Genomic DNA, 27,117 nt, shown 5'->3' with positions numbered 1-27,117 from the left:
CCAACGGAGTCCCTTCACTCCTTTTTTTTTTTTTTTCTTTTTAACGATAAAAATGCCAAGTGGGTTATGCTTCAAGAACTCACCAAGGCAGGATCATGTATTTATGTTAAAAAATGCTTGCAAAAGATACTCATCAGTTGCTCATTAATAAGATGTTTACATCAACAATAGAATTTGGATTAATGACTTTATAAGTTATGAATAAAATTTTTATGAATTATCGAATGATACTTTATCAACAAATCTTTTAATCTTTATGATAAAGTACTCTAAACCAACATTTCTTATAAATAAATCTATCTTAAAGCATTCATGTTAAAAACAGATAAAGTAAGGGCTTGTTTGACAATCTGTTTTAAAAATAATTTTTTATTTTTCAAAATAAAAGAATAAAAAAATTATTTGGTAATGTGTTTTTAAAAATATTTTGGAGAAAAAAATATTATTATAGAGAATAGAAAATGGAAACAACTTTTAGATATTTTGGAATTATTATTTTGAAAAACAAGGAAGGATGAAAAAAAATCTATTTTTATTATTTTTTATTTTTAAAACATCAATTCTCATAATAATAAAATAAAAATAGTTTCAAACAAGCTCATAAGGCTTTCTTTTGTCCATTGAAACTAGGTCAACTTAATTATCCATTCACAACTTATAAAATGAATGATATGGAATTTATGATAAGTCAACTGCATGCTCACCACTAATAAGGAAATTATAGTACAGTATGTATATATAACTTAAAATTTAAGAGTCTTAATCTAAAAATAATTTTTAAAAAAGTACAGCCAATAATTAATTGAGATTAATAATTTATAATTTATTAAAATTTCAGAAAACAAAATTAGAAAGAGGATTTATGGTAGATAATTTTTTTTTGGGAAAATAACAATAATTTTTTTAAATTATATAAATGACAATATAATCCCTTGAAATATCATAATTCTACTGAAGTCATTAGAAACTTTCCATATCAATAAATTTTAAAGTGAAAAAATTATTTTATCCTTATTGAAAATAATAAACTCTAATAACAACTTTTGCTTAATAAATAACAACTTTTATTTCATAAATCGTAAGAACTATATAAGAAATTATAACTTATCAAGTGTAATTTTTATCTCAAAATAACAAGTTTTAATCACAACTTTTGCGTAAAAAATAACAAATTTTGTTATGTGAATCGCAAAAGTTGAATAAAAAATCATAACTTATCAAGTGAAATTTTTGTTATTGAAAAATAAGTTCTCAAAATAACAAGCCTCAATCATAATTTTTATTTAAATAATGATAAATTTTATTCAAATAATCATAAGAATTGAACAAGAAATTATAATTTGTCAATAAGGATAAAATAATTTTTTCAATTTAAAATTTATTGATAGATAACTTCTAAAAATTTTAATAAAATTATGACATTTTAAAAAATTAGATTATTTTGTTTTTCAGATGTTGTAAGGATGACAGTGTTTGTAGGTTTGTCAGGTAAAAATATAAGAAACTTCGTATTAATTAAAAATATTTCTTATATATTTGATGCCTTAGATATAAACAAATTAACCTATTAACCTATTTATTTAAGACCTGACCCGTTTACAATGTTTTATTTATTTTATTTTTATATTTTTTACGCTGGCCCAAAAAAAAAAAAGTAATATGTACTCCTGTACTAATGTGAAGTATAAATTGCAAATTGACTTGGATGTCCCTGGGGTTTTATTTCAGAACTTCCAAGACTCTAAACCTCTTCCTCAACCAGTCAGGCGGCGTCGCCGTTCACTCACCTCTCGTCTCAGCGCCGCTCTCAATCTCAACTTATCGACTCATTCGCGTCTCAGTCGCGTCTTGGCGATACGTTGGCTCATTCGTTCTCCATTATTGTTGTCAAGCATCATCTCTGCTTTTTCAACCAGTATGTGTGCTCTGGTTTTCCTTGTAGGAATATTTTGATTAAATGGAAGAGAATCACTCTAAATGTTGCATTCAAGGGTATTTGAACTTCATCCTTTATCGATAGAAGTGAATACAGCCAATAAACTACCCGAAAACTCCAGTTTGTTAATGCTACTGGAAAAAATTAAGCTGTGAGTAGTAAAATGATGAATTTGCTGCTATGCTTATAGGAGACGATGCGCCCTTAAACTTGACTACTGACAGGTAACGGTAATCAAGAGTCAAAATTCTGATAGAGCGGTTGATATAATTGTGAAAGCTTTATTATTATTATCACTGAGAGAACTAGGAATCTAGGATCACTCAACCGTCCACCGTTTTGATCAAATTAATCTATCAGTTTTATTAAGTTGAACTATTCACTAATATGACTTCTATATTTTTGAAAGAGAGATTATGTCCAATTTTGCATTAGGTGCATTACTATGACATAATCAAAAGAGTACCATCTAGCTAAATCAAGAATGCAGCACCTGCTAACTTTCAAAGTTGATAACTTCAGTTAAAAACAGATTAGCGTAACGCTTATTATAATAACATCAGTACGAGCTGATCCTTGCTTTAATGCTCTCTGATTTTGGCTGAATTTTGTTACTTCGACTTTGATATTTGAAAAGTATGGCCAACAGAGTCTGTCCTCACTGCCTTTTCTGCTGATAACTGTTTTGATGGTATTGGTACTTTAATTTGAAATGGAGGAGTTGAAAGTTGACAGATTAATTTGCTTGTGAGGTGCTAACATGCAAATATTTGATTGCATAGCAGAGAATGAGGAAAAAAGTGGATGAGCGAATCAGGACTCTCATTGAGAATGGTGTCAAAACAAGGCATCGTTCCATGTTTGTCATCATTGGTGACAAGTCACGGGACCAGGTCTCTTCCTCTCTGACATACTATTTTTTCCACAGACACTATATTGTTTGCTGATGCACACAAACAAACACCATAATTTGTTATTTCTTGTTTCCCCCCAAAATTTGGGGCATAAGAATCAGGCTGAAGTTGCAAAACTTAATTAACGTGAAAGAAACTCCTATTGATACAATGTGAGTTTTAAAGTTGTCCCCACCTCTTGCAGATTGTAAATCTCCATTACATGCTTAGCAAGGCCCAAATCAAATCCAGGCCAACCGTTTTGTGGTGTTACAAGGACAAACTTGAACTTAGCAGGTTCATTATATATTATCAACGAGTTTTTTCCTTTTAATTTTATTTTGATGATTCTTTAATAGAATTTGCATTAACTTGATTGACATGATTATGAATGTAGCCACAAGAAAAAGCGTGCAAAGCAGATTAAAAAGTTGATGCAGAGGGGTCTGCTGGATCCTGAGAAAGTTGATCCATTTTCGCTGTTTGTAGAAAGTGGTGGATTAACTTATTGTTTATATAAGGATTCAGAAAGAATTCTTGGTAATACATTTGGAATGTGTATACTTCAGGTAACTTGCTCTCGTTCTTTGTTAGTTATTTTTCTGTTTCACCCTTGTATCAAAATAATTTTACTATTTTCTTTGCTTACAGGATTTTGAGGCTTTGACACCCAATCTCCTTGCAAGAACAATAGAGACAGTGGAGGGAGGTGGGTTGATTGTGTTGCTACTTCGTTCTCTATCCTCTTTAACCAGCTTGTACACCATGGTGATGGTATGGTCATATATTCATCATAATTATTATTTTCACCAGTTTTTAAAATTTCATTCCTCATGGCTAATTATAGATTGTTGTCATCGTTAGTTGATATTTGGTCCTTGAGTATCTATTAGCAGGAATTTGTTTCTATGCGATTCTTTTCCTGTTTTCTTCATGCCATGAGGTTTGTAAGATCAACATTAGATTGGTGTATTCATAGGCTTACTGTCTTAAGGTGCCTTTTGCTATTGACTACCTTGCATCAAATATTAGACTTTCCTATGATATTTAATGTTGATTCAAGTTTATCTGAGAATAGTGAAGTAGTTTTTATAAATGGAAACGCTAATTTTCTGTTGGTGCATCTCTGGAAATGTTTTATTGCCATGCTTATCTTATAATGCCCTATGCCCCTTCTTGAAAACAATCAATTTATCAATATTATTTATTTTGACATGCACTTCTATTAAAGGACTATTGCTTATCTTACTAAAATCCTGTTAAGAGCAACTTGCATGTGGTGTACTAATTGTAGGACGTTCATGATCGATTTCGAACTGAATCCCACTCTGAGGCTACTGGGCGCTTTAATGAACGCTTCTTATTGTCACTTGCTTCATGCAAGGCATGTGTGGTCATGGATGATGAACTGAACATATTACCAATTTCATCTCACATGAAGTCTATTACCCCTGTTCCTTCTAAGGAGGTAAACTCATTGCTTTTTAACTATTTGTTATTTTCTTTTTCCTTTTTCTTCGGAGTTGGGGTGGGTTTCTGGGGTTATTGCAGTTGATGTCATGCAGATGTGGATGTATTCGGAAAGGCCTTTCTGTTATTTTTATCTTTAACCTATCGAGAAGCACAAAAGATATACATATAGAGTAAATTTCTTGCCTTTTTAGTAGGTTAGATTCTTAGTTAAATATATGGTTATCTTGGTTAGTCTTTTAAAAATCTATGATGTGAATTGTTCTCTTCTCCCCCTCAAGGGTAAAATGGAAAGATGTTCCTTTTTGTTTGTGCTTTCTACAATATTTAATGACTGTGAACACTAAGATATGGATGCTGGCTAATTTTCACTCTTGGTCTTCCACTGTTATACATATGAAGAATGGGAGCAGAATATTAGAGGAGATATTAGTAATTACATGTAGATTAGGGATTGATTTAGGACATAGGAGTCTTAAATTATTTAATTGGTTTATTTTGAATTTAATTATCTTTTTGTTAGGCTTCAATTATCCTTTCTTTGCTCTATATGAACCCCTCAATAATTAGGGTTACGGGATTACAAATTCTCTTGGCTTTCTAACTTCGTCACCTTCCCTTTTTCTATATCTCCCTACTTGCACTCCTTTTCCGTCATTTGCCTCTAGTTCTAAATTATATACAAAATCTCTCTTTGTTAGTTTTAGATGCATATTTATTCTTGGACCTATTTTTATATTTCTGTAGCTATTTGCAGCACAGTTTTGCACATATTTGTGTTTATTTGCTTTTCAAGTAATTAATATCTAATCTTCGTATTTGTAGAACTGCCAGTCTAATTGATTGCACTTCGTTAGAATTATGTTGTTTATTGAACATGTTATAAAAAATTATTACCCGGACATACACTGGGTTTTGTGCGGCCAAGGATGAAGCTGGTGGTAGATACTTCTTATTTGTTTGTTTAAGATTTAAGAATTCTCAGTGTCTTTTTGTTGTAGAACTCTGAGGGACTCTCAGAATCAGAACAAGACCTGAAAAACCTTAAAGAACAACTGAATGAAGATTTCCCAGTTGGACCATTAATTAGGAAGTGCTGCACCCTGGACCAGGTAGGATTTCTACTGTGGTTGATGAATTTGAGCCTTCTATGTAATAGATGTGCATGGATTAATTTTTTTTATGATTCCTTGTTAACTGAATAGGGAAAAGCAGTAATGACATTTCTGGATGCAATCTTAGATAAGACACTACGTAGTACCGTTGCCTTGTTGGCTGCACGTGGCCGTGGGAAATCAGCTGCCTTTGGTTTATCAATTGCTGGTGCTATTGCCGTGGGGTAATGTGCTTTGTTTACATTCAGATATGAATTTATATATATATATATATATATCCATTTAAGATATAGCAATCTCTCTACTAAACATGTTTGGATCTCATGAAAAATATTGATGGTGTTTTATGGGAATCTCTGCGATTTGCATAGATTAGCCAGCTTTCATGGCATGAACCTCTTGTGCTATTTACTCTCTCTCTCTCTGTTTTTTTTTTATTTGAAGGATATCTCAATTCTCATCCTCCCCAATAGTTGTTTTTCTTCCCTATACTCTGATAATATTTCTTATTTGATTGTGTATTTTTTTTCTTCTGTGTAGTTATTCAAATATCTTTGTGACTGCACCCAGCCCTGAGAACTTGAAAACCTTATTTGAATTTGTTTGCAAAGGTTTTCAAGCACTTGAATATAAGGTACACATTCTCTCCCATCATTGACAGTTATTTTCATTATTCCTTCATGACAAGATGCTTTTAGTTGCAATTGTTCTGGGGTGGGGAACTGGGCAGTTTGTTTTGTTACTAGGCCGGAGTTGAAGGTATTAATTATTAGGTAGTGTATTTGGCAATTTCTTTAAGCATATGGTTTTTTCAATTGAAAAATCATTGCTTATCGCTAGTGTTTCTATGCTATTTTCATTGTGTTCTCTGCAAGTGTATATAGAGGAGTAAAATTATAAGTACTATTTCTTATGTGAACAGGAACATCTTGATTATGATGTGGTGAAAAGTACAAATCCTGAGTTCAAAAAAGCTACCATAAGGATCAATATTTACAAGCAGCATAGGCAAACAATCCAGGTAAACTCATCACTAAATTTCTGTGTGAATACATGAAACTTAAAAAGCCTTTGATGTGTGGATAAGAAACTTATTGTTCTATTAGGGGTACTTGAAAACCTAATTCTAGACAAATCGTTTTCCTTCTTAATTTCTTGTAGTATATACTTCCGCATGAGCACGCAAAGCTCTCTCAAGTTGAACTGTTGGTTGTTGATGAAGCAGCTGCTATTCCACTGCCTGTTGTGAAGTCTTTGCTTGGTCCATATTTGGTCTTCCTGTCATCTACTGTGAATGGGTATATCTTTGCTCAATTCTTAAAGCTGTAAACTAAGATTTTGTCACTTTTTTAATTTGTTCATTTTTCTTCTCTTTTAAAAAATAAAGTTTGATGTGCCTCAACAGTTTTATAGTTGGTTCTTGATGTGGTTTAATTACTGAAAGGCTTCATTTTCTTTAAACCCATGGAAAGTTATGAAGGTACGGGACGCTCATTATCACTAAAACTTCTGCAGCAATTGCAAGAGCAAAGTCATGCATCATCTAAGAGTGCAGAAGGAATTGCTTCTGGTACTTACGCTCCTGGCTTTTAGAAGTCAATTTATATAAGCAATATGCATGTCATGTGCTGTAATTGTTCAAGATGGAAAGAAAACAAAATGGATTATGATACTAATAATTTTTGGATTTCAATGATTCAGTAACATGATCATAATGCAGCTCTTCCAAGGTCCCTGTGTGTAGTTCTGTTTACATAATGTCTGACATTTGTATTAAATTTTGAATGCTTTCTTTCAGGTCGTCTTTTTAAGAAGATAGAACTGAGTGAATCAATCAGATATGCTTCTGGGGATCCAATTGAAAGTTGGCTTAATGCTTTGCTTTGCTTAGATGTTGCAAATGCCATCCCTAATCTTAGCAGGTTATCCTAAGCTCCCCCCCTCCCCCCAATGTTGCCTCTGTAAGATGATATCTTTTGGGGGAAAAAATTGATATGTAGTTTGGCCCTTTTTCCGGATTCAGGTTACCACCTCCCACTGAGTGTGATCTATACTATGTTAATCGGGATACCCTTTTCTCCTATCACAGAGATAGTGAATTGTTTCTGCAGGTAAAGCCATGCACCATTGATGTCAATAAGCTTATTACTTATTTGTTGTACTAAAAAGTATTTTCATCTTGTAGCGAATGATGGCCTTATATGTTGCCTCTCATTACAAGAATTCTCCAAATGATCTGCAACTGATGGCTGATGCTCCAGCTCACCACTTATTTGTTCTCCTTGGTATACTTGGTTTTTGGTTCAAGTTATTCTTTCTTGGGCTACTATTGGTAGGGTTGAAAATGGGCGTCTGTAAAATATAGAGGTGGAAAATGGACATGTATTTTGACAAAGTTCATGTGGACATTGACATTTTCCACATTCCCAACTTTACTCCTGCTAGTCATAGCTGTAGTTTCTCTATTTAGATATCCTTGACTTATGCAGTTGTGCTGGACTTCTAATATATTTGTATTATAGGTCCTGTTGACGAGTCAAAGAATCAACTTCCTGATATCTTGTGCGTCATCCAGGTTTGCATCATGGGCATAAAGCATCATCTTTGGCTCTCATAGCTTGGCTTACTGTCTCTATCCTGACAGAATCTAATATATCCAATCTTATGTTCTCCTTCTTGGCTCTTTTCATATGTTGGTGCTGAGACCATTGCATGAAGTTTCAAAGTTTTTTAATTTTTAATTATAAAAGAAGAAATTTAATTAGGAGGAGAGAAGGAATAAAGAAGAGGATAAGGTAGGCTTAATAATGAGAAATAATAGAAACATTAATGTATAATAGATCTTTCTCTTTCCAGATCTACCTAGGGGATCACTTGAACAAACAATGGTGTACAAATTTAAGAGGTCATAAACACTGTCCTGTACCTTATAAAGTCAATTCAGATGGTTTCACTTTAAATCCTAGTATTTTAATCCATTGAGGACGCTAAAGAGCTGGCATATAGAACATTCACAGAAAACATTTCCGTTCTTGCTCATGCTCTAATCTCTAAACGTGATGAAAAGAAGCTATTCCAAATGACCAGGACAGACCAAAGTCCAAGGTTTTCCAATCACAAAAATGCAATCATCCAGAATTTCAACCATAAGGTTTTTGATAACACTGTTTTGTACTGTTGGTTTTATCTATTACCTTATTATGCTAGCAGAAAATAAATGCAACTTTAGTTTTTATTGTATTAGGACCAACTAGGAAGCAATAACCATTACATGGCATTTGGCATCTACGTGATGCTGGTTCACTAATATGGTAATTATATGATGAGTTGAACAATGTATCAATTCTTTAAAGTGCTGGAAGCATTTGACTCATTCTCGGCAAAAGGTGTTGTTTTGGTGCTTATCAATTATCTGGCCAAAATTTGCATGCCATGTCTCTAATTCGATAAAGTATGAGTGTATGACCTTATAAAGTACTTCAGTCATGTGAAATTTCCTTTGCTTATCGTAGTTTTGCTTGGTGATAACTATGTCCATAATTGGTTGTCTTCTAATGCTTATGCTTAGTATCCTTTTGCCTTTAAGCAATCTTCTCTCTTTGTGACTTCCCACGTTATACCATTTTCATTTACAGGTCTGCCTTGAGGGGCAGATATCTCGTCAATCAGCAATTAAAAGTTTGAGTGATGGTCATCAACCTTTTGGAGACCAAATACCATGGAAATTCTGTGAGCAATTTCGAGACACAGTTTTTCCCTCACTTTCTGGGGCTCGCATTGTACGCATTGCTACCCACCCAAGTGCCATGAGGGTAATTTTTGTGTTCTGGAAATTGGGCCAATTGTTTTGTTTAACCAAATTCTTCCAATGCACTAACCTCATCCTCTAACTCTTTCCATTTTCATGCATTGCAGCTTGGATATGGTTCACAAGCAGTCGAGCTTTTAATACGGTGAGTGCATGGTTCATTCTTTGCTTTCATTGCAGTATGACCCTCAGTTCACTAATAGTTACTACACATTCTCCTTATAAGTATAAAGTAAAATCAACACATTAACATCTAGTATCATCTGCAGTTATTATGAAGGACAACTCACTCCTATCTCTGAGACGGATGTTGAAGAAGTAGTGGAGGCTTCACAAGTTAGGGTTACAGAAGCTGCAGAGAAGGTCTGTTACAATACTTGTTTTTCTGAATAGGTTTGGATAACTTGATATATTTTTCAAGAGTTAAGTACAATGCTTACTTGTGTATTTATATCATAAGTAATGAGGATCAACCTATTTTTATCTTTCAACTATATGTCTTTCCAATACTAATTTTTCCTTTCCTGATACTAATATGATTGCAGGTTTCTCTGCTTGAAGAAAATGTAAGACCTAGGACAGATCTTCCCCATCTGCTTGTACATCTGCGTGAAAGACGGCCAGAGAAGCTTCATTATGTTGGTGTCTCCTTTGGGCTAACTTTAGATCTTTTTCGCTTTTGGAGGAAGCATAAATTTGCTCCCTTCTACATTGGCCAGATTCCAGTTAAGATGAATTTATACATTTCTTCTTCAGCAATGGACTATGGTACTGCATATTTATTCTTAAATTGACTGTTATATATTTTCCCAACTGAATAGAATACTGTGACCGGTGAGCATACATGTATGATCCTGAAACCTTTGAACAATGATGAAATTGAAGCTGATGGATCTGATCAATGGGGCTTTTTTGGTCCATTTTACCAAGGTGGGTTCACCTTGCTTTGATATTATGATGTATTCAAATTTCAATCTGTGATCATTCTGTTTTAACTGATGATTCATTTAATAATTTGTAGATTTTAGACAAAGATTTACTAGACTTTTGGCATCCAGTTTCCGTGGAATGGAATACAAGCTTGCCATGAGGTTAGAATTACATATTTGATAATGCAATGCTGTCGCTTCTTGAATATGGATGTGGATGCTTTATAGTTTTCGAACCTTAACAATAACAGCAACAATAACAACAAGCTTTATCCCACTAGGTGAGTTGGCTATATGTATTGTACTATGTCATTGTGTTTTATCATTTATTAGATTTTTAGAAATGTTGTTAACTTAAAAATCTCTGTCAACAACTTTTATATGTATTCTCTTTGGCCTTCCTCCACTTCTCTTTACAGGTTCAAAATTATCCATTTTACTTTTCCCACCAATGCCCCCCACGGTCTTCTTTATATATGTCCAAATCATTTCAAATGAGTTTCTACCTTTTTCCCCTCAATAGATCTCATGCTCACTTTTTTTTGTATATACTTATTTTGAATTTTATCTTTACATATATACTTACACATCCATCTCAATGTTTTCATCTCTATTACTCCAATTTTATTCTCCTGCCATCCTTTTAAAATCTAACATTCACTACCATATAATATAACTAGTCTTATAACAGTTTAATAAAACTTCCCTTTTAAGTTTTGAACTTCAACAAACTGGTACAATTTTTAAAGTTTGTTCTGTCAGATTTATTAATGGACAAGATCGTTTTCCACTTTTTTGGCTAACATTACATTGCTTAGTTGAATATGGACAAGCTCTCTCTCTCTCAATGGCATATATTCTGTGAAGAATGGAAATCATTTTTTTGGTTTTTGATTTTTTTTTAACTGGTATTTGATAATTTTGCTTAGTTGAAGAGGTACAATTTGGATATTATGATGTTTAACCTGAGTCTTGGCTTATTAGTGGTAGCCTGATTTTCGCTTAAAAGGTGGGGGTTCCAAGCTTTTGGTGTCCTCATATCATACTTTGAAATTGTTCCCCAGTTTAATGTTTGATTGTTCTCCTTTTGGGGTTCTGTTTTTCTCATATAAATGTCAACTAGTCAACATGATCATGGATGTGATAATTTTTCAGTGTCTTAGATCCAAAAATCAATTTCATGGAGTTAGAAACTTCCAAAAACTCTGACAAATCTCTGGGGCCAGTTAGAGAATATTTGTCACCGCATGATATGAAGCGACTAGAGGCTTATGTTGACAATCTTGCTGACTTTCATCTGGTAAGATCTCCAATAGTGGATGCAATTATAATTGACATTGCCTAATAATTTCTTGATATTTGCACATATGTGCTACACAAACATGCACAAAAGTGCGAACTCAACTATAATTTGATTCAGCATGCTTATTTATTTACTTGATAACTAAAGAAAACTTTCAATGACCATTCTGAGTAGGTAAACTTGGTCAGTGATCAGGCCTGTTAATTTTTTTTTTTGTCACTTGATTTTGCATCATGTGCTTCAACATGTAAAAATTGTTTCCGAGGAATTAGAAAAAATTTCCTGCTTGGAAGTCAGATGGTCCTCAAACCTATTCATGAATGGAAACCTAAATATTACCGCAAATGTAATGCACCCATAAAGATAAAATACCACTGAAGTTGTGATATGAATCTCAATCTAAGGTCATATTTTGGCATCTGAATATCTGATTTTGTTATGTGATATGAAATGGCTATAAGTGAGATCTCTTCTTTCTCTTGCAGATCTTAGACTTTGTTCCCATCCTCGCACATCTCTACTTCCAAGAAAAACTTCCAGTCACATTGTCTTATGTTCAGGCTTCTGTGTTACTCTGCATTGGCCTGCAGAATCAGAACATTTCATACATTGAGGTGTGTTTCTCAACCTACTAACTAATTCCACAATCCTACTAAACGATCTAGAAGATTTTAGATTTTCCTCAGTCTGAAGTTTGGTCAATTTACCATGGCTTATAGCCGTATGTGTTGTTGGAGTCAACGAGTCACTTCGGAATTCATTGCTTGGTTTAGTCTGTGTTAGAAATCCTTAGTCTCGGATAATAATATTAAATCAGTTTCCTCTTCCAATCAAACATTTAAAGGTAAAATGACGTTCTTTTACAGGCACAAACGAAGTTGGAAAGACAGCAAATATTGTCTCTCTTCATAAAGGTTATGAAGAAGTTCTACAAATACCTACATGGCCTTGAGTCCAAGGAGATCGAGTCAACCTTGCCACGACTAAAAGAAGTAAGTTAATTGATAATGGTATAGCTTCAGTGTTTGATAGAGCAAAATGCCATCATGCCATTCATATAGTTGACCTCAATGGATTAGGGTTTATCATTATTGTTGGTATAATTATATTACGAATTTACTTGGTGTGATGCTTTTCGTTAGCTCTAGTGGCAAAGGTTTTGGTTAGTGACTGACCTCCTTCCCTGCATTTGGGCAGTATGACATAATTTCTGCAGCTACCTTGATCTCTGTTTTATGTCTCTGTGCATTTATACTCATCTTGCACCTCTTTTTTACGAAAGACGTTTTATCTCTGTCCTTAGGTTGTCATGGAACCCCATAGTGTTTCTGTGGACGAAGATCTCAACAATGCAGCTAAACAAGTGGAGGTACACGCCTTCACGTCCATTATATTGGTCCAAGATTTTAAAACTCATCCTTGTTTCCATGTAGGAGCTCTAACTTGATTAACTTTTATAGGAGGAGATGAAGTCAAAATCAGAAGGACTCTTCACTCCTGAATCACTCCAACGTTATGCCATTGCAGACGGGGAAGCTGATTTTGAGAATGCTTTGCAAAATAATGATGGAAAAATACCCTCAGGTGGTCTAATTAGTCTAAAATCGAGCAGAAGTGACATCAAGCCTGGAAAGGAAAAGGGGAGTCATAAGAGTGACAAGAAGCGGGGTAAAGAAAGACATGATAAATCCAACAAAAGGAAAAAAACTTGAACATGAAATGGGAAACATGAAAGCCAAAACCATGATTGCAGGATTAGTCAGTAGCATGAATCACTGAATTTTGATACAAAATATAGAGCACTGATAAATATTGATACGTTTCCAGCGAAATCGAAGGAAAATGATAGTAGAGGCATCAGATAATGGATTGGATTTGCCTGTCTTGGTCTTCACGGCGGAGTAGAATCATTCTTCTCATAAAGGGTAGTGTCTTGTGTCTTTTTGTTCGTTGCATTGGGAAATTGATCCATCGTAAGGCGTAATTAGTATTTAAACATCAATGCGATCCCTTAGAGGAAAATATATCCAAATTTTGATTTTCTATTTCAACAATAGGTTTGTATTTCTTGTATCACCGGCGCAAGATTACAGAACCCAAGTGTTGAGCTTAAGTTAATTCATATTTTTAAGCTGTTCTGCTATTGTAGTTATCATTACCGTTGGTATAAACAGTATGCAAAACCAGTGCTTTTAATGCTCTCGAAATTTCAGATGAACGCACAGCGTTTGTATTTCTTCAAGGTGTGATTATTTATTAGATTATCAGCTTCGTGCCTACTAAGAGGACAAATATTGTTTCTTTAACTACTGCACATCACAGCCTACTGGCGTCAGTTTGATCAATTAGATATTGGGCATTATAGCTCTGGACCTTGACCAATTCTTCCAATCTATATGTCCCCCGGGATCTGTGCATGATTCGGCTAATGGCTCTGCGAAGACAATCACAAATAAGTAACTGAATGCATCACCTTCACCTTGCATGTACACCAAACCCAATGCATATACAAGCGATACAACTGGATGAGAATACTGATCAATCAAATCAAAGTTTCAACTGAGTTATATATCAGACAGGAACCCAATTCGGATCTCTAATTGAGATTAGAGAATGTAATCTCGAACCCTCTGGAATTCCCAAGGGAGGATCTATGCATGAACAATTGTCAACACTAAAAAGCTCCCACTCTTTAATCCCACATTTTTCTAAGGCAACAACTATTCTCTCCCTCGCTGTGTCATTTGGATATGCACCATCTGGACTAACAAGAACTGCCCCAGTATAAGACTGCCCTGCAACTCGAGCAGCACCATGATAATGGAACAAACCCCAACTAAGATCATCAGATACATCCACAATTGTCCAAAACTCATTTGAAACAACTCCGTTATCCAATACACTGAAATAGAATGTCCCAGGAATCTTACCTCTTTTAACCCTATATTTTCTCCTCCTCCAGACCAGCTGACCCTCTAATGTTCTCACCTGGAAAACTGGTTCATACCAGAATGATCCTTTTGCCTTTCCCCTGTAGAATAGCTGGTACTGGCATGGAAATTGATCATATGCTGGGTTTTGCCCTGCTATGACACGCCAACTCCATTCCAAATCCCCTAACCAACCAACAAAGAGATCTTCAGACATGTCATGACACAAGTTCTTACCGCGAAATTCAACCATCGGAGGCACGCATGGCTTATCAGGGATTTTCGCATCCAACTCTAGACAGTTGTTTTTCTGTAATACACAAAGCGAAAACGCCTCTAGATTGGGACTTTCGTATGAGGCAATACAGCGGTAGTTACATACTTGGTCAACAGGACTGCATTTGTTTAAGCATTGAAGAGCTTTTCTACAATTGGAATCCAACAAGCAATTAAGTATCTCCTGACCACAATTCTTCACCATGCAGTTCAAGGTAGAAAAACCCTTTGATCTCAAGTTCTTTAATATTGGAACTGGCTTTATATAGGCATTGATGATTACCAACAAACAGAACCTTATGTCATCAGAATTATGTCTAACCCATGCTTCAGATATAGTCTGCACCACTCTAGATGACTCTCCTGTTTTATCCAATTGAGAATTTCCAAACATTTTGTCAAATAGGCTTCCTTTAGCTTCATTATGAATATAACAGCCTCCTAATTTGTTCTCTATATCTGGTGAAGAGTCAAAGCATATTACATTTTGTATATCTTTGCTATTGATCTTAATCCACTGAATTGACTCTCTATGTGCAACAGAAACAATCACCAATATATCGGTTTGAAGCAATTCCCTCTTAAGTCTCACGGTCAGATCTCCATTAGAATTAGATCGAATGCATTCATCAGTAAATACAAGAAGTTCATACCCTTCGTCAACCCATTTCAGTCTTTTTGCCTGCCATGAGATAAAAAGACCAGTTAGTAGTTCTGACCCGACCTAATATATTAATCGAACTATTTATGTAACAAAAATATTTTTAGAAACATAATCCATGTGCAGCAAAATTATCTGAGCGAGTGAAATAAGATATTTCTGTCATTAAGACCTGAAATGCATTCTAGCTGAAGGCAAGATCATCAGTTTTCTTTTTCTCTTTATTCCGCCCCAATTCAACAGCTTCTCCATGGTAGATATGAAACTTATTTCTCAAGAAATTAATGAAACATGTGAACGCTCATATTAGAACAGCATGCAGTTTGAACATTTTAGTACCAGTCAAATGCTCCCCCACTACCATTTCAAGAACTCTTTTACACACATGAGCAAACAAATATCATGTATTCAGGTGAAAAGGAGCAACACAAAAAGACGAGCAAACCAGAGAAAAAGCACTTTTGGCTACTTAACAGTGTGAAGCATGACTTCTTCCCAGGATGCAGAATTCAGAGGACTAACAGCTCCTTCACCCACCAGAGCAATCATCTTCACCGGAGGCTCAGCCGTCACCGCCTGATTCACCGATGAAACAGCCGGTAAGGCCGGAGACAGACGAGAATGGGCGTATCGAGGGGTGTAGGCGGATGAACATAAAATGAGCGAGAAAATGTTGAGGCTCCATGGAGAGAAGGAAAAGGGAAAGAGAATGAGGAGAAGTGAAGAGCAGGGTTTCGAAGGAAACCGATACCATGAACGGGCGCAAGAAGACGAGCAACTTCCAGAGACATGAGAACTGGGTGGGAAGTCACTGAAACCTTCCAGACTCGAAAAATCTTAAGCAGGCACGGAACGGATTAATTTTGCTACATGTACTTAATTCCAAATTTCGTGTTTGTTGTCTCCTACATTTTGTTTAATTAAGTTAAATATAAAAAAATTAAAAATTATTTTTACCTCTCAATTTTATCATTCACCGTTAAAGATTTCTTTTCTCACCTCATCACTCTACTATTAAAAACATTTAACATTTAACTATTGTTGCTTATTAGTGGATTTCATCATTTTTTTATTAGATTAAAAATTATTTTTACCTTCTAACTTTTATTCGAATGATTAATAGACATTTTCAATTTAAATATTTTATAATAAAAAATTAAAAAATATAGTGTAGGTCCACTATTATAAAGAGATGGTGAGAAAAAAAGCAAGAGAGAATGAATATTTAATATTAAAAAATAAAATTAATTTATAATTAAATTTAAAATAAAAAATAAAGATGACATTTAACCATCATAAAATAAATTTTTTTTTCATTCTAACCTTCAGATTTTAATCATTCATGTGTCAGAAAAAGTTTACAGATGTACAGAAAAATTAATTTTGCTAGTGTAAGCTTAGTTCTTTATGTATATTTTTAAAATTATAAGACACTCATGACCAAATTTCTGACTTGGTTATTATCAAGTCACATAAAACATTCATAAAGTGAGTAGTTTTGTGTCATTCACCACGCTCAAATTTTTATACGGACTAACATTATAAACAGATTAAACCAAGGGATTGAAAATAACAAAATAAAACGATAAGGGTTAAAAATAAAAGGCAATCAAAGTACAGGACTTACTATTATATTTTCCTTTTATAAAATTATCTACAAAATTATAAATAATCATTATCATACTTTACTCTTTGAAACTTAAAATGAATAATTATCTCAATTTATTTTTTAAATTCTATGAAATATATACTTAATCTTATATAATTAATATATTTTTATCCAATCATATAAGAACAAGTGAATTTTAAATTGTAAAAAATATTAATGATAAAAGTTTGTCTAGAATAAATAATGTATAAAAAAAATCAGACTTTTGTAGATATAGCTTATGTTATAAAACTAAATTAAATAAATAGACTAACATTTATTATATTTTATATTATAGCCAATTTATTATATTTGTATAAAACTAAATCAACTAAATAGACTAACATTTACTATATTTTATATTATGGTCAATTTATTATATTTGTCAATAATACACCATTATATATCAATGATAAATCTCCAATAAGTTTTCAAATTTTTAACAATAAACCCATTATATATCAATGTAAACATGCTACATTTCCAAATTTTAAAAAATGTATTCATATTTTCTAGGCACAAATTTTTTTTTTCACATGTCTTAGTTTGATTGGACAATAACACCTTAAAAATATGAAGTTAAATATATAATTTTTTTAATTGTTCACAAATATCCTCTCATTAAAGACAATCTTATTCAAGCTGATAATATTTTTAATTAATTATAAAATAACTTTAATGTATGTCACGCCTGTTAATAAAACAATATTCCTTTTAAACTATATTTTTATTTCATTTTAAAGAACTAATTAAAATGAGAGGAAATATATCTAAAGAATTAGATTGTATAACATCTGACAATAACTGAAATGAAAAATTATCCCAATCTCATAACCTTTTTAGAGTGTCAAAAATAAAAAGGGTAACTGTTGAAGGCCATTACTATTAATAATAACCAGCTCATCATATTAATACGTTCATACAAGTTTGGATAACAGATTAACAAAACACCAAAAGCAGATGGTGAATCAACGTAATATTTCCTCTGCTTATATGCATAATTGAACTCTCAACACTGGTAAAACGAAAATTCCACAGAAGTATTAATTTATCTCAGTATTATTTTCAATAATCGGACTGAAACAATACCTAGTCCCTATTCTTGTAAAAACGCAGCCACTGGATTTTGATAAAATAACAGTTAGGATTACAGAAAAAGGTAAATAACATGTCACATGAATTGTCTGCAGGTATTTTACAATTCAGGGTTGTTTAGTTTAGAGACGAAGAGATGGAGCCTAGGAGGAACTTACAAAGCTGTATGAATCGACTCACGAAACTTGAACCATACCAAAATTCAAAGCTCATGAAACTCACCTCTCTCTCTCCCCCCTCCCTCCCTCCCTCATAATCTCAGCCCTCTAAAATACTTCAGAGATCAAAGTGTGGCACTGAACAGTGATCTACATCATAAAAGTGACTGATCTTTAAAGCTTCAGCCACATTGCATTCAAACCACCAAAATTCAACTGAGTGAACTCATGATTTCAAGAAAAAGAACAGCATGATGTTGATCTCTATCTACTTCCTGTGAGAATATTGAGCTTCAAATTCCCTCTGAAACTGTTCTCTAGATGTTCCTTTTGCTGTTAAGACGACATCATCGAGAAATCCTCTCTGTGGAAACTCCTCAGGCACTATGGCTCGATATATCTCGAACTGTCGTGCAGCTTCCTCCTTTTTATCCAGGAGACTGTATATAATGCCCTGCCACAATTTTTCATCAATTCGGTAATCGCCGCAGAATAAATTCTTGTCACTCATATTTTGATGATGTTTAAACTCCATAACCAGAAAAAGTTGTCATTGCCAGCTGCTAATCTAATGTCATTCTACAGACAGAAGCATTTGTTAAGAAGAACCAATTCAAACTAGAAGCTCAAGTTATTAGGTAAAGAAATGTGATAGATTTTGTAATTAACACAATTCAATGAAAGAGCCCCAAATACAAGAAACATTTAAAAAACACAACTCCACTGACCACTCTCACTTCATGCAGAAATCTAATATAATTATGAAAAATTTGGAAAGCAAACATCAGCTTTGACTGTCAAGCCATGGAAGCCTAACATTACATCATGGACCAGCCTACCCAAAATCATAGGCTATTAGATATTAGTGTGGAATAATTTTTCTTTTCATGGTTCTTTAACAAATGTATCCCAATTCAAAAGGGGTAAGTCAAACCACTGGGATAAGAAATCAACTGGTAGATACTGAAAAAGAATGTAAAAACAAATCTTTAAGGTTCAATGCATAATGAAATGACAGAGTTCAGACACATACAAAAGCAAAAACAACCAAGAACTCTTAAAGCCCCAAGGACCATTCTTATCCAAGAACCATGTCTACTGCGATTCACAGTAAGTCAATTTTGATTGACATCCCTTTCTGGCCATATCAAATTAAAATCTCAGACCGATGAATAAATCCTATGAAACTCAAGCCTTCACCTAGATCGTCCTCTAGATTGTATCCTTATAAGTTTACATCTTTTCTTTCCAAGAAAGCCCCTTCCCACCAGTGTGAAAAGAAACGCTTGAGATTTGAAATACATTCTAATGCTCATATTTTGAACTACTAAACCCAGAAGGTGAATGAAGCTATAACCAGATGAATGAATAATCAGCTAGTCGTTAGCAATTGTTTACACTGCCTAAACAGACAAATTAGCCCATAAAATGCCTACCCCTCCCACCTAAAATTGGACAAATAGATGACATGCTTAAACTGGATTTTAGTTTGAACACGAGATAAGGAGTTTAAAATCTTTGGCATGGCATTCTTATCCTTTCATAGGCATTGCATGGACTGGAAAACAATTGGTCTGCTAACCAGCTAACTGGACATAAAGATGAATTATACGAACACTTGTTTTTAGTATAGTTTAATATTTTTCGTAGATGCTCTAGAATAATCCATACAAATTCCTTCCACATATGAACAAGATCAACTGACAATGCCACAAGACAACCTGCCTGCCAAGACAAACTCACCTGGCAAAGATAAGGCCTGAAATCCCGAGGATCTTCATCAACCAATTCTTGAAACCTTTTTAGCCCCTCCTCCAAATCCCCCTGCAAAGCATACAAATGGTATTTTTATGAAACCATCACTCTAAAAGATATAGTTAAAATTTGTGCATGGTTGTAATTTAGTACCAAGAGGAGATTTATTGCGTAACAGCTGAGGACTTAAAAAAACCATGTAACTGCTACAAATAAAAGTTCACCTTTGCAACATGCATTTGTGCTATTAAGATTCTTATATTTCTCTCTTCTGTAACTCTTTTTTCTCTGTATGCTAATTCTAAAGCCTCATTCAGCATTTCAAAGACAGCTGGACCTTCATGTTTTTTGTGCATCACAATAGCCAGACCCTGTAAAACATAACAAGGACCACTTGTCATAACAATAATAAGAAACCATAACAGACCGACTGAGAAGCATGTTGTAATCGAGTTTGAAGATATGAGACCTAAGCCTCAAAATATTTAATCACTGAACCGTAAGTTCTGCATAAACTGATAGCCATTGTGCTATATTGGTTAAAGAACAATCATCTACAAGGTGAAGAAGACTTAGGTGTTCTACTCATAATGATAATAATCAAGAGGAATACAATAATTCTTTTAAATTTATAATTTCATCAAGCATGTTGGCTTGTAATATAATTACAGCCAACACTCAAACTAACATCTAAAAATTGAAATATGACTATATTTCCAAAAACTCATAAATTCCAATAGTTCATGTTCAAATATATGTATCAGTGTCAACATATAAATGACTGGCCAAAACGAAAAAATTCTCCCTTCCCACTTAGAATAGAAGGGTGTTTGAAAAATTGAAATGATATTCATTCAAAAAGAGGAGGGTAACAAATCTTACATGCAGAGCTCTGATCAAGAGAGGCCTTTGCTCCAAGATTTCCCTGAACAATCTTTTAGCTGTACTTAAGTGCCCCATTGTCTCATAACACAGTGCCAGCAAAAGCCGCCATTCAACCTCGTTTGGCTCCGCATCAATCAAACTCTCCACGTACTTCACAGCCTCCTTCGACTTCCTCATCCTTATTTTCTTAAACAAAGTCACCTTCAGAGCCTCAACGTTTCGCGGGTCCTTCTCCAGAATCTTCTCGTACATTTCCTCGTCCTCACTTTTCTCTTTCAAGGCGTCAGTACTCTCCTCCAAAGTTGAGTCTGAAGTGACAGAGGGTAGAGCTAAAGCTACTCTTCTGTCAAAGCATCCGATCAAGATAAACGACCCTAAAAGACAAAACATTATCTTCTCCGACAAAAGCTTGAATAAGCTTGTTTGAATCGAGAGAGAAGTAGTAGTGGAGCAGGTTGAAGAGGGTGCACGGGGATTGTAGGAACAATCCAACTCTGCGCAAAGAGGAGAGGGTTTGAAGGAGTTGCGAAATACGAGAGGTTGAATTGAAATTAGCGCGGGTTTGGTGGGGCTATGAATCGATCGCTGTCCGAATGAATTTCGGAGACAATTGGCATGGAAGAGGGATTCAGAATCAAGAAGTTCTGCTTTGAAGAGAGAGAAAGTGGCGATTGAATACATGTCGCAAACAAGGAACACGGCCAGACAATTAACTGCGGGAAACTAAGAAAACCTGGGTTCAGGTTTTAACAAAATTATAAAACTTAAGAGTGTCCAACTTCAATAACCCAATATATATCCAGCACCATTTGTCGTCGTCGTCGTGTGGGTGGGGGGGGGGGGGGGGAGATTGCTGAGTTGCTTCCTTCATGTGTATCTTTCTCTCAACATCATCACGGTCAGATTTTGAAACAACTATAGAAAGAAGCCACCATTCTACGGGACAAGAGAGAGAAAATGATTAGGTCGGATATGCCACCATTAAAACATTGTTTGGTTGGGGGGAAGGGAGCGTCCCCGGAAACGGTTTCGGTGGATGACACCATGGTGCTCAGCACCAAAACACTGCCATTTTTTTCTTTTACTTTTTTTAAACCACAAATTTATTATAATAATAAATAATTATTATAAAAATATTATTTTAATATTTAATAAACTAATAAATATTAAGATGTTAAAATTAAATATGAACAGATTAATTCATTAAAATATGATTTGAACAATTCATATATAAATTTTGATCTGAATAGTTCAGAACTGTATTAAAAATATTAAAATTATAAATAAAAATATTTTTTTATTTTATTGATTTTGCATAGTTATTTATCTATGAGAGATAATATCATTAAGGCATAATCAAATATTAAATATAGGTACTTCTCTTAATAAAAATTCAAACATTAATTTATTACAATATAAGAAACTAGCTTATTTTGTTAGATTTAACTCCTATTTTAAATTATTCAAATTAATTTTTATTTTTTTTAGTACAGTTCTCAATGCTCAATCAAAATTTTTATTCAAACTATTCAACTTCAATTTTAACATTTAATATTTATTAGTTTATTAAATATTAAAATAATAATTTCATAATAATTATTTATTATTATAATAAATTTGTGGTTTAAAAAAAAAAAAAAAAAAATTACTGCCAAACGGCTGAGCACCAAAAACCAAGTCCGAATGTCCCCTCACCCTTGTTTTGTTAAATGTAGGGGAGGGAAAATTTCTCTCTCCAAAACTTACTATGCATTAAATTTTGTATTAAAGTTGATTGATTTCTGTTTTTAGTAAACATACTTTTTGTCAAAATAAAGTTATTTTATAAGTAAACAAATAATAAGCTTTATTTTTTGTCCAACCAAACCAATGAATGTAAAATTTACGTTAAAACATATGTATACACATGAAAATATATTTAATTTTATTTTAGAAAAAGTATAAACATATGTCAAATAATGCATTTGCTATTGTAGCATTTTTTTGGGACATAAGATATTGTAGCCATTTGAATCTCTTGATGACGAACCCTTTGGGCAATTGAACAACCACTTAAAAATGCTGAAGAAAGAAAGAACGAAGGAAAGAAAGAACGAAAAAAGAAGGGGGAAAAATATACTTGATGCTGACTGAAATAGTCAATCGCCCTAGTCATGGAACCAAGGACCTGATGAAGCTTTATACAGAGTACATGGGCTCGAACCCGTCTCAACAAAGTATGGAACAAAAAATGCCATAAAACTTGAAGGGAAAATTTTCAAGATTGATAACTCCCAATTTCCAGTCTTTAACACCAGCAAGTTGAAATATTAAAGATGCAGAGATGCTACATAACTTGTCAACTGCCATTTAAGCGTTGCACTCCCAAATTGATGGTGTCCACTTATTGAAGAAACGCGAAAGGATTCATCATATCCAAGTCATGTGAATAAACAGGCCTTAGAGGAAGTTTCTGACGTCTAAGTTTTTGACTTCAACCGCTTCCTCGTCCTTGAATTCCTCCCTGAAATGGCAACATAACAAGTGAAAAAATAGTATAGGATGGTAAAACAAGAATCATAGTGCAAGTATAGGCACGAATTAAGCGGCCACTATCATATTTCAAATGTTCCAAATTCCTAAATCATTGAACCAAGCCTAGCGAAGGGATCATTCTATCATGTCACCTCCAAGTATAAAGATTAGGCAGAAAATAAGACCATACACGTGATCAGAGCCCCACATCATCAAGGGAATAAATAAATATATAACTAGTGAAATTTGTCGTGAGCATTAGCATGAGTACTACCTCTTCTTTTGAGTCTCCATTGCCTCTAGAGCATCCTTCTTCAGCTCCTCTAGTTGTGCTTTGGCAACTTTGAGTTCTAGCTGCTCCTCGTGCTTTGGTAGATCTTCCTTCCTAATGCCAAGCCTATGATCCCCATCCCCAAAACATGGGGTTAAAAAAAGGAACAGAACAAGGTAAGTAATAAAGTCCAGACCAAATGGCCGACAATACAACAAAAAACAACTTCCCAAAACGTGGAAAGTTTTCATGAGTTAGATTAAGCACATAGGCATCTTCCTTCCAACCAAAGAATCTATAAGTCACTTTAATCAGTAGCCCAGAGTATCAAAATGGACATATAGGGGTCTCGCTCACTTTTTATTAATCTTGTCAAACTCAGCCATTAGAAGACCCATTCCTTTCTTATCATCCCTCATCAGAGGTTTCTTCAGTTCCTTTTCAACTTTGTCTAATGCCTCCATCATCATGGCCTCTGCACCAATACCATCTTTAATACCACTCCTGCAAAAGAGTATTAACATGGATAAATGATCTAATATAAAGAACATTCAACAAACCCTGAAGCAAAAGAGCTTGCTTCTCATTGCCTTGTGCCTGAAACATATATCTACATTTATGTGTACCCAATTGTTAAAAGTAGATATCAATTCCAAAAAATAACCAAATTTCACAGAGCGACTAGATTTTCAGGATGAAAATAAACATTGGAATTAAGCAAGTGTTAGAAAATCCGTTGTTTGCCAATTCAAAAAAGGGCACAGTGAACGGAAAAAACAATTCACATACCTCAAAAATCATACATCTTGGTTTTCAGGGAGTTAAAAAGAAATCAATTATGTAGCAAAAAAGTACACCTGAGTTAGAGAATGGAAATGGTTAACGAATAGATCATTACATACTTAATTCGTATTTCCTTCAAAGTCAAAAGATAAGTCCGAGCATCAGGAATATCCTGTGTCTCTGTTTCAATTGTGTGTTTGATACGTTGACCGTCAGAAAACATGTTTGCCCTGCACCACAAATAAGAGATTGTAAGCATGAAATTTAAAATTACAACATAAAAGACAAGGACAAGAAATTTTACAAGATCATTGGAAGAGTGTATAAAAACAAGATTTAAACAGAAACAAGGTAAAGCAGAAGCTCACTTCTCTCGAATTGTCTTCATGATTTTTGCATATTGAGAAACTGCAGCTGGATCATCCGGATCAATAGTGATCTTCTCCTTCCTTAATATTCCAATTGCAGCTTCAAATTTAGACTTCACCTCCGAAAAAGCATTCTTCAACATCCCTTTTACATTTTAGAAGGACAGTATCAGAAAATGACATCCCAAAAATTACCATTACACTTCAAATTCTAGCTGCATAATCGTTTTTTTATATAATGCGAACCCAAATTGCACCTATACACAATGGAAGGATAACTAGAACTAGTGGATCAAATAAAGGAGTCAGATTGCAATTCAACAAGCTTTATTGTTTATGCTGCTGAAAATGGAGTCAGTTAGAGATCCATACTAGCACCAGCACATGCTTGGATGTTGATCCCAAGATTTACTTACTAGGGATGATTTAAATTTTATAATGAATGGATAAATAAGACATATATACTCAAAATTACTCACGATCTCCCTTCAAGGCAGGAGGACTGGAGTCTTTGGCAAAGTGACGTACTGAAATGGCATGCTCCTTTTGTACAAGTATTTGACTAGCATAAACCTATTAGAAGAGAACAATAGAACCATTAAAAAAAATTTCAGCAGCGAAATTGCCATAATTATTGTCATGCTAAAAGAAATGACCAGAAAGTGCATATCGGAAAACCCATCCCTTTAGAATTCACAAAAAACCAACAAGTGTGTCAAGCGTCAATTGTCAAATGGGCATCAGATTAAAACAAAGGGCAGAAAAAAGTACTTTACATATTTTGTTATAAGAAGTTCAAAGTTGAACACATACCCTACTGTCATACCAATTTCTTTCATTTGCACATATTCAACTCAAAAAGATTTGTAATTACTAAAATCCAAAACTTTGTTTTGGGGTTTTGGGGGATTGTCTTGATGTATTTCAAACAATGATGGTGATCAGGGATCATAAAGCCACAATGTCATATGTTTCTTCTAGCCCCACCCCCTAGCACACTAATTAAATGTTAGAATCAATAGCATCGAGACAAATTGGCCAACGCCCTCCTAAAATAAAAGCCTTGAAATGTCAAAAAAAATTATTCTTAACCATCCCAAAAGCTAGTCAAGACCTAGAGACAACTCTCGCTTTTTACGATTTTTTCAGTATTCGGACACAGCTTGCTGTGCTCTCAGAATGTCACTAACTACTTTCCCGGCCACCATTCTCTATCGTGACATCATTCGTCATTTTGCATTCCAGAAATGGCCTCACCAATTATTCTAGGTGACCAGAGGACACAACCGCGTTACCGTTTACTCCATTCAGCCCAATCCAGAACTCCAAAGCTATGCAGATCCCGACACCCAATCAATCAGAATCAGAAGTTTATTCAACACGAAATGCAGAATATTGCACGGATCATATAACAAGAAAAATAAACACTTCCCGACAGCAACTTCTCATTTTACTTTTCGCCGAGAACGTAAAATGTGAAGCGAAATTAAGATCGAAAGTAATTCAGACAGGATATAGGATAAACGCTCACCAGTTTGGATTTGTTAACGATACGAGAAGCGAGAGCCATGATCAGAGCTCAGTGTTTCTTCGCCTTCTGTTAGCTTTAGGGCTTCGTTCAATCAGGTTTGAGAAGACAAGCCTCTTATTCTTACCCTGTCAAGAAACGCTTGCTAGCGAGCACATGAAACAGCGTTTTCCTGATGAGTAGGTCCGGGTTAGATTTGAGCCGTTCGATACGATTCAACGGTTTGCTCAAGGTTCTGTAAAATATAGTACGGCAGTAATTTTGAGGAACTTGTTATTCCTTTCTCCTGCTCCTTTCATTTTCCCCCAACTGCTTTGCATATTATTTTATCAAATATACTAATAATTTTAAATTCATAACAAATTACATCTCTTAAATAAATACTAATATTTACATTATGAGCAAAATAATAAATTTAAAAATAGGTATTATTTATTCTGTCTTCTTTTGTACATGATATATCATATAGTTATATATAAATTAAATTAAATATATTACATATTATATATAACATTCGGCCAAAATATATATGTATATAATAAAAATTTACATTATTTATAAATCGTTTTTCAGTCATCTTTGAATGAGGAGCTTGTATTTTTTATAACATGCAAGAGATTGATCCCAGTTCACATTAAAAGACCAAATACCACATCATTTTTAAGAAAATTGGTAGACTATTTTTACATAGTAAACACTTCAATAAACGCTACTATTGCTTTTTCAATAGATTGTATTCTAGGTTGCTTTTAGCTTTTGCTTTTGATGATTAGTGAATGTAATAATTTTTT

At 34.0% G+C, this 27,117-nt stretch overlaps 4 protein-coding genes across 6 annotated transcripts; 1 reads left to right on the top strand and 3 right to left on the bottom strand.

Moving 5' to 3' along the window:
* Positions 1 to 1,730: 1,730 nt before the first annotated feature.
* LOC129308500 (RNA cytidine acetyltransferase 1) lies at positions 1,731 to 13,606 on the top strand. Of its 2 annotated transcripts, none has more exons than XM_054949622.1 (27): positions 1,731 to 1,915; positions 2,722 to 2,829; positions 3,035 to 3,126; positions 3,227 to 3,398; positions 3,481 to 3,603; positions 4,124 to 4,297; positions 5,301 to 5,411; positions 5,505 to 5,638; positions 5,955 to 6,048; positions 6,337 to 6,435; positions 6,576 to 6,712; positions 6,887 to 6,984; positions 7,213 to 7,336; positions 7,438 to 7,525; positions 7,600 to 7,699; positions 7,937 to 7,989; positions 9,050 to 9,226; positions 9,330 to 9,367; positions 9,492 to 9,585; positions 9,768 to 9,947; positions 10,044 to 10,152; positions 10,244 to 10,313; positions 11,307 to 11,451; positions 11,940 to 12,068; positions 12,321 to 12,446; positions 12,758 to 12,823; positions 12,915 to 13,606. In XM_054949622.1, exons 2-27 carry the CDS (start codon positions 2,725 to 2,727, stop codon positions 13,164 to 13,166), a joined length of 3,090 nt encoding a protein of 1,029 aa, XP_054805597.1. In that variant the 5' UTR covers positions 1,731 to 1,915; positions 2,722 to 2,724; the 3' UTR covers positions 13,167 to 13,606. The 2 variants fall into 2 exon arrangements, with proteins under 2 accessions (XP_054805597.1, XP_054805598.1); XM_054949623.1 differs by having other exon boundaries at positions 2,719 to 2,829.
* A 370-nt stretch (positions 13,607 to 13,976) lies between these two features.
* On the bottom strand, positions 13,977 to 16,174 carry LOC129308501 (violaxanthin de-epoxidase, chloroplastic). The gene is made up of 2 exons (XM_054949625.1): positions 15,796 to 16,174; positions 13,977 to 15,342 (listed from the first exon to the last, which is right to left on the bottom strand). Exons 1-2 carry the CDS (start codon positions 15,868 to 15,870, stop codon positions 14,026 to 14,028), a joined length of 1,392 nt encoding a protein of 463 aa, XP_054805600.1. The 5' UTR covers positions 15,871 to 16,174; the 3' UTR covers positions 13,977 to 14,025.
* Positions 16,175 to 17,988: 1,814 nt separating this feature from the next.
* On the bottom strand, positions 17,989 to 21,897 carry LOC129307813 (protein SLOW GREEN 1, chloroplastic). Of its 2 annotated transcripts, none has more exons than XM_054948720.1 (4): positions 20,860 to 21,897; positions 20,202 to 20,348; positions 19,966 to 20,046; positions 17,989 to 18,676 (listed from the first exon to the last, which is right to left on the bottom strand). In XM_054948720.1, the coding sequence occupies exons 1-4, from the start codon at positions 21,541 to 21,543 to the stop codon at positions 18,491 to 18,493; spliced, it is 1,098 nt and encodes a 365-aa protein (XP_054804695.1). In that variant the 5' UTR covers positions 21,544 to 21,897; the 3' UTR covers positions 17,989 to 18,490. The 2 variants fall into 2 exon arrangements, with proteins under 2 accessions (XP_054804695.1, XP_054804696.1); XM_054948721.1 differs by having other exon boundaries at positions 18,663 to 18,801.
* Positions 21,898 to 22,963: 1,066 nt separating this feature from the next.
* LOC129309504 (probable ATP synthase 24 kDa subunit, mitochondrial) lies at positions 22,964 to 26,487 on the bottom strand. The gene is made up of 7 exons (XM_054951101.1): positions 26,330 to 26,487; positions 25,278 to 25,371; positions 24,799 to 24,943; positions 24,550 to 24,660; positions 24,005 to 24,151; positions 23,651 to 23,773; positions 22,964 to 23,365 (listed from the first exon to the last, which is right to left on the bottom strand). The coding sequence occupies exons 1-7, from the start codon at positions 26,366 to 26,368 to the stop codon at positions 23,302 to 23,304; spliced, it is 723 nt and encodes a 240-aa protein (XP_054807076.1). The 5' UTR covers positions 26,369 to 26,487; the 3' UTR covers positions 22,964 to 23,301.
* Positions 26,488 to 27,117: the final 630 nt, after the last annotated feature.

The sequence above is a fragment of the Prosopis cineraria genome, unplaced genomic scaffold (genome assembly GCF_029017545.1).
Source record: "Prosopis cineraria cultivar Desert tree isolate PC_DT_omini unplaced genomic scaffold, ASM2901754v1 PC4, whole genome shotgun sequence".
NCBI classification, from domain to species: Eukaryota; Viridiplantae; Streptophyta; class Magnoliopsida; order Fabales; family Fabaceae; genus Prosopis; species Prosopis cineraria.
This window is presented reverse-complemented; position numbering and strand designations above follow the sequence as displayed.

Bases quoted from the DNA above. Each gene is read 5' to 3' on its own strand.
- LOC129308500 (XM_054949622.1), top strand. From the start codon at position 2,725: ATGAGGAAAAAAGTGGATGAGCGAATCAGGACTCTCATTGAGAATGGT. The intron at 2,830-3,034 runs GTCTCTTCCTCT...CACCTCTTGCAG, and splicing joins GTGACAAGTCACGGGACCAG to ATTGTAAATCTCCATTACAT. The intron at 3,399-3,480 runs GTAACTTGCTCT...CTTTGCTTACAG, and splicing joins TTGGAATGTGTATACTTCAG to GATTTTGAGGCTTTGACACC.
- LOC129308501 (XM_054949625.1), bottom strand. From the start codon at position 15,870: ATGATTGCTCTGGTGGGTGAAGGAGCTGTTAGTCCTCTGAATTCTGCA. The intron at 15,343-15,795 runs GTTAAGTAGCCA...ATCTCATGGCAG, and splicing joins AAGAAGTCATGCTTCACACT to GCAAAAAGACTGAAATGGGT.
- LOC129307813 (XM_054948720.1), bottom strand. From the start codon at position 21,543: ATGTATTCAATCGCCACTTTCTCTCTCTTCAAAGCAGAACTTCTTGAT. The intron at 20,349-20,859 runs GTAAGATTTGTT...TATGTTTTACAG, and splicing joins TCTTGATCAGAGCTCTGCAT to GGTCTGGCTATTGTGATGCA. The intron at 20,047-20,201 runs GTGAACTTTTAT...TATGCTTTGCAG, and splicing joins CACAAATGCATGTTGCAAAG to GGGGATTTGGAGGAGGGGCT.
- LOC129309504 (XM_054951101.1), bottom strand. From the start codon at position 26,368: ATGGCTCTCGCTTCTCGTATCGTTAACAAATCCAAACTG. The intron at 24,944-25,277 runs GTGAGTAATTTT...AAAATGTAAAAG, and splicing joins TCCTGCCTTGAAGGGAGATC to GGATGTTGAAGAATGCTTTT. The intron at 24,152-24,549 runs GTATGTAATGAT...ACTCTTTTGCAG, and splicing joins TTGAAGGAAATACGAATTAA to GAGTGGTATTAAAGATGGTA.